We start from the raw sequence: 5,906 nt of genomic DNA on the forward strand, positions 1-5,906 counted from the left end.
CCCTCCTCCCAGTCCCTACCCACCCACCCCCAGGTCTTCACTACCCTATTGCCCATGACCATGGGCTATGCAAAGTATAAAAGTTCTTTGGTTTATCTCTTCTCGTCCCCCCCAACCCCACATCGAGGTAAGTCTTCAATTCTGATGAAACCTTTTGCAATCAAGTTAATAGTTAACACCTTAACATTTATTAAGACTTAATAGTACAAATTTGATTTTAGCAGGGTGAGTGGAGAGTCACTAAACATGTGAAAATAGCTTGTTAGTGTAGTACTCTGCTCTTAAAGATGTACAGAGATATGTTACCTGTTGCAAATATTTTCCTTCACAATGAACCGGTATGATACAGAGTATTTTCTACTTGTCTGTGACTAAAGTTTTTCTTTAATTGAATACAAAAATACTATGCATGGCATGTAAAAATAATAAGAAAGTTTATTGAATGCCATTTTACACTCCTTTGCCCACTACTCCTTATCGCTTCATGGTGAACTGCACTTGTGTGGCCCATAGATGCCTTTATAAAGTCGTACAGAGCATTTCCAGCATCATATCATCCATGCTGACAGCGCCGATGATGGACCTGAAGAACAGTTCAGTAACAGCATTGGCACTGATGAATCTAAGCTGGAAAAGGACGCTATTCAGTTCAGCGACTCTGACATGGTACCCTCTGTACATCATCCTGGTGTGTTCGCCGAGGATCTGCTGAGTTCCCCACTGAAGTCCCTGAATGTACTTCACACACCGCAGGCCTGGCAGGTCTGGAAGAGAGAATGGGAGAAAAATCTCTTTGTTATTAACAGCTTACTCACAGACTCCTTTGTTAGCTTTTTCAATATATCCATTTCTGCCCCTCCCCAAACTAAACAAGAGCTCAGCTTCCTGGTATAAAGGGCTTTCTGGAGCAAGGATAAATGCCGAGCCAGTTCTAAGTTTTCAAAAACAATGCTTTCAAGACTGAAGCATCATAGAATTATTCTTCTTTATTATCCATTATGTTTGTATCCTCACACTTAAAAACTGCTGGCCCTGAGCCAACAAACACACACTTCATTCACTATGACAGTAGAATATAGTTTAATGCATCATTGCTCCAGTTCACTATCTGTGCAAATATGAAGAAAGTAAAATTATTTCAGGAAGTGAGCACTTTGCCATTTACCTGTGGGAAACAGGCCATTGTATAATGACAAGAAGTTTTGCTAGATGAAAAATATTTTATCATCCTCCCTGGAATTTTCCACCATTATAATAACTATCCAGCTGATGGTGGTAAACTTCACAGCCACAAATGATGACTCACAGTCTCATTTTAATTATTTGCCTGCAGGCCGATTTTAGTCTTGAGTCCTATAATAACTTAAGAGATAACACTGACCACTTAGCTCATTGTACCATAATTTCTGTATTAGGGAAGGTAAAAAAAAAAAAAGCAATTCTAAGGAGCATTCCAAAAGGCTCTTTTAAAATATATATATATTACTTTATAGTAAGAAGTCTTTGTGAGCATTGTTTTACAGCCATTAAAAGGTTAAAAAGTCAACATGAAGACATCATGGATTGCAACATGGTTCAAAAGTAACTTTTCAAATAGAGAACAGTGACCTTCTTTGAGTCCAATGTGACACCCAAGTAAAACTGAGTGAAATATAATACAGGAAAGATGAAGTGCTTTTTAATTTAAGAAGGTGGTAAGAAGAGGCTGCTTTTGAAAGCCTGTTGATTCTCCATTATATTAGTATTACCTTAAAGTCTAACTTGTATTTAAGTAATTACCGATTTACCGTTCTGTTTAAATGATGTCAATGATGATTGCAATCATTTTCCTTCTCTTTTTCTACAAAATCCAACAGAAAGTATTTTTCCCTTTTTTATTGACTGTATTGAGCAGAAAGTATTTTAAAAGCACCATGCTAATCATCACAGAGTAGCAGAACCAGTCAGTGTCCTTTAAAAAATAATAATGGCAATAGATGAGTCATGCCTATTATAGGCAAATACCAAATTTGATCAATAAAATTAGAACAAAAGCAGCATCTCTGGTCCATATTCCAATTCTGATGATCCCAGCCCACACATTAACATCCCCTCCTACCTACAGCTCATTATCCAGGCTCGAGACCCAACTTTATTGGGTCTGAATTCCACTGGTTAGAGTAAAAAGAGGCTTGCATGAAACTCCACAGAAATTCTGAAGCTCCTCCAGGACTAGATTTATGCATCATTACAACTTTATCTTGAAAATTCCACATCACTTTCCTCAGCTTTCATGCCACACCCTTCCATTTCCACCTCACCCCTCCCCGCAGTGTGGCCCCCCCTGGCCCCCGCAAAAAAAAAAAAAAAAAGAAAAAAAAAAAAAAGATTTGCCTTTAACATAATCAGGGAGGAAAACAGGTGTTTAGTTAAACTCCACAGTTAAAAAAAATTAAACAAAAAGATCAGGGGATAAAAAAGGATAAACAACAAAGAAAGGACACAACACACATTTAACAGGCTTTACTTTTCTCTCCAATACAGGTGCATTTGTGTTTGAAACACAAATAGCTTAGCTTAGCTGGCTAAACTCATATTGGGAAGATTCCAAGCAGCAGAGTAAGAATAAGGGAGGAGAGAGAGGGGGGTGGGGGAAGGAGAGAGAGATGGGCTAACAGGGTGGAGGAAAAGAGGGAAACTAGTGAATTGTAAACTTCTGGAAACTGAGCCCCTATCTTACCTTTGTATTCCAACAGAACAAAACACATGATAGATGTTTAGTAACAGAGGCTGAAGGAGGGAGAAAACTATTTCCCAATGATCTTAAGAACCACCAGGGACACTTGTGATGAATGCAGAGTTGCAGACTGGACCAGAGCTACTGAATCAGAATCTCTAGGGGAAAGGCCTAAGAAGGTTTTAAACAAGCCCCGTCCCCCTCCCCACCCAAGTGTTTTTAATGCACTGGCAAGTTTGGAAAACAGTTATATAAGCAAAAGGTGACCTATAATGATCGCTGGGATGCGCTGAGGTCTTTAGGTCTGAAATGTGAGTTCTAAATGAATCATTTCCCCACCAAATAGTGCTCTATACCCCTTCAAAAATGCTAGGCACACCCTAGCTGCTTTGGCACAGTGGATAGAGCCTCGGCCTGCAGACTGAAGGGTCCCTGGTTCAATTCCAGTCAAGGGCACGTGCCCAGGTTGCTGGCTGGATCCCCAGTAGGGGGCGTATAGGAGGCAGCCAATGCAGGACTCTCTCTCATCATTGATGTTTCTATCTCTCTCTCCCTCTTCCTCTCTGAAATCAATAAAACTATATTTTAAAACTTTATAAAAAAGAAATATCGCTATTATTTAAAAAATTCTAGGCAGGAGGTAAGACATAACCTGAGACTCCTGGTGTCAGGAAAATACATGTTATGAGAACTATCCCAACTCAAGCTGCCTGGAAACTTCATGCCTACTGTGACCCTTTGAGGTGGATTCTGGTTGAAGATGACTTTAGTATTAGGACATACTTGAGACTAGGGGCTGGGCTGTCCAGGAAGGTGTTATGCCATGAGTTGGTTGCACTGTGTGGAAGAAAGTGTCCAGCACCCAACACACATCGGGCCCAGGAGATAGGAGGCCCTTGTTCCACAACTCATTGGCCATTCGGTTTGCAGGAAGGTCCCTTGGGACCAGGCTACCTAATCTGCAAATGGGGTAGAGGACCGAGTGACTTGATTAAGAGGTCTCTAAGGTCTGTTCAAGCTCTAAAATACAGTGTTCCTGCTCACAGGCCCCAGTGTGTCATTTTCCTGCCCCATCGCTGGCCTGAAACTCACAGACACTTGGAGGACGAGATAGTCCAGCTACTTGGGACCATAAAAATGACCATTCAGAGACAGAGCTACGGAACACTAAGCCCAGTGTCCTGCCTGACAGTGTCCCCAGGGGAGGGTCTCTCTATGGGTTGTTAATAAATGTTTCCTTTCTTGCCAGCCTTCATAGTGTTTCTCCAACAACAACAACAAAAAGGTTCCAGTAAATTTCAGAACTGCGTTTCAGAAAGAGATGTTGCCGAATTTGCAGTAAACACAAACTTTTTTAAAGCTATGTTTCTGGATTAAAGACTAGAGAAGCCCCAGGCCTAGAAAAAGCCCCGTTTTGGCTCAGTGGATAGAGCATTGGCCTGCAAGCTGAACGGGTCCGGGTTCAATTCCAGCCAAGGGCACATGCCTGGGTTGCGGGCTCCATCCCCAATAGGGGGCGTGCAAGAGGCAGCCGATCAATGATTCATCATTGTTTCTATCTCTCTCTCCCTTTTCCTTCCTATCTGAAATCAATAAAAATATATTCCAAAAAGATACTAGAGAAGAAGGAATATCTATATCCCTTGAAAGCACAAACTTTTGTGTAGTAACAGAAAGTTATAGAGAGATCAGTACAAACTTCAACAAAACACCCCCTCCTCCAGGCTGAGTTTCTGGCAGCAGACCACCCACAAGGAGTAGTTTCTGGAACTCCCCCCACTGTGCTGAGTTAGTCCCCTTTCTTCACTGTTGCCCCGATGCTCCCCTGTCCCCGCGTCCTGGTAGGCACTGCCCAATGCTCTACTGAGCAGAGAACACCCAGAGCCCGAGGCCAGCACCCTTACCCGGGGTAAAGAGCACGATCCCCTTGAGGTAGGCGTACTCCTTGGCAGTGATGCCCAAGCTCCAGCACTTGGTAAGGAAGCCCTTAATAGCCTGGACCTCAGCGGCTGACGGCAAAAGCCTGGCCTCTGTTGGCGGGATCGAACGCTCCTGCGGTGTAGGGAGAGGTTGCGGCTCGTCGCCCTCGGTCTCCCGCCGCCTGGTGGTGAGGACACTCTGCAGCCAACCGGGCTCCAAGGTCTCCGTGATCTCGAAGTTAATGCGGTCCTGGGCCAGCTCGAGCATGAGCAGCGGTGCCCAGCCGCTGCGCGCCAGCACCAGCTGCTGGTCCAGGGGCAGAACCTGGAAACAGGGTAAGTACTTGACGAAGCGCATGGTCCTCAGCAGGGCCGCCGAGGCTGCCTCGCAGACCACCTGTGGATTCTGGAGGGACACCCGCCGCTGTGCGCCGCTCCAGGGGTTCCACCAGGGGGCCCCCGGCAGCGCCACTGGCTGAGCCGCGTGCATTTGTTTTGAGCTCGCGGGCAGGTTGTAGAAGATGCTGGCCCGCGGGTGCTGTTGGCCGCAAAAGCAGCAGCGATACAGGAGCGCCAGACCCTCTCTGCCCACCGCGGGCACCGCGCCGCAGGCGCAACCCCAGCACGCGCCCCTCAGCACGGCGGGGGCCTCTTGCACTTGTTTTGCGTTTGTGAGCATGTGGTAGAGGATGCTGCCTTGCCGTGGGTGGTCTTCGCCGCAAAAGCAGCAGCGGTACAGGTCCGCCACTGCCCGCCTGCCCGGCGCACCCTCTCCGCCCAAGGGGGGCGCCGCGCCACAGGAGCAGCCCCAGCAGATGCCCCGGGCCCGCGCCCTGGGCGCCTCCCGAGCTTCTGAAGCTTCAGCCTCGTGCTTTTGCTTAGCGCTCATGAGCATGTTGTAGAGGATGCTGCCTGGCCACTGGTGGTGCTCGCCTGCCATGGCCTGCGGTGCCCGCAGCCCGGCTCTGTCCAGTGGCGGCCGCCTGGGATCTATTTATACTGAGCCGGAGCGCACACGCACGCGCGTCAGCCTTCAGCCGCCTCCGCCCGGCGAGGGCGTGGAGCGGGGCAAGGCGCTGCACTCCCGTGTGTTTGGCGGTGACTTGGGCGGTTCAAAAGGGGGCAGAAGCTCCTTCAAGGCTGGAAATGGAAGAGGAACGGAAGCCTAAGAACTCCTGGACATTTCCCATTTTCCTTTCGTTACACACTTCCCTGCCCCGGGACGAGCCGAGCAGAGTACAGGGAACAGGCATTTGGGGCACTGTTCCAAC

The 5,906-nt window shown here is 46.9% G+C and overlaps 1 protein-coding gene across 1 annotated transcript; it reads right to left on the minus strand.

Moving 5' to 3' along the window:
- Positions 1-519: 519 nt before the first annotated feature.
- NR0B1 (nuclear receptor subfamily 0 group B member 1) lies at positions 520-5,575 on the minus strand. Its single transcript, XM_006085650.3, has 2 exons — positions 4,621-5,575; positions 520-764 (listed from the first exon to the last, which is right to left on the minus strand). Exons 1-2 carry the CDS (start codon positions 5,573-5,575, stop codon positions 520-522), a joined length of 1,200 nt encoding a protein of 399 aa, XP_006085712.1.
- Between the last annotated feature and the right edge of the window lie 331 nt (positions 5,576-5,906).

The sequence above is a fragment of the Myotis lucifugus genome, unplaced genomic scaffold, assembly GCF_000147115.1.
Source record: "Myotis lucifugus unplaced genomic scaffold, Myoluc2.0 scaffold_20, whole genome shotgun sequence".
Taxonomy (NCBI): domain Eukaryota; kingdom Metazoa; phylum Chordata; class Mammalia; order Chiroptera; family Vespertilionidae; genus Myotis; species Myotis lucifugus.

Coding starts and splice junctions, on each gene's coding strand:
- NR0B1 (XM_006085650.3), bottom strand. CDS start 5,575: ATGGCAGGCGAGCACCACCAGTGGCCAGGCAGCATCCTCTACAACATG. Junction 765..4,620: donor GATCGTGCTCTTTACCCCGG/GTAAGGGTGCTG, acceptor TCTCTCTTCCAG/ACCTGCCAGGCCTGCGGTGT.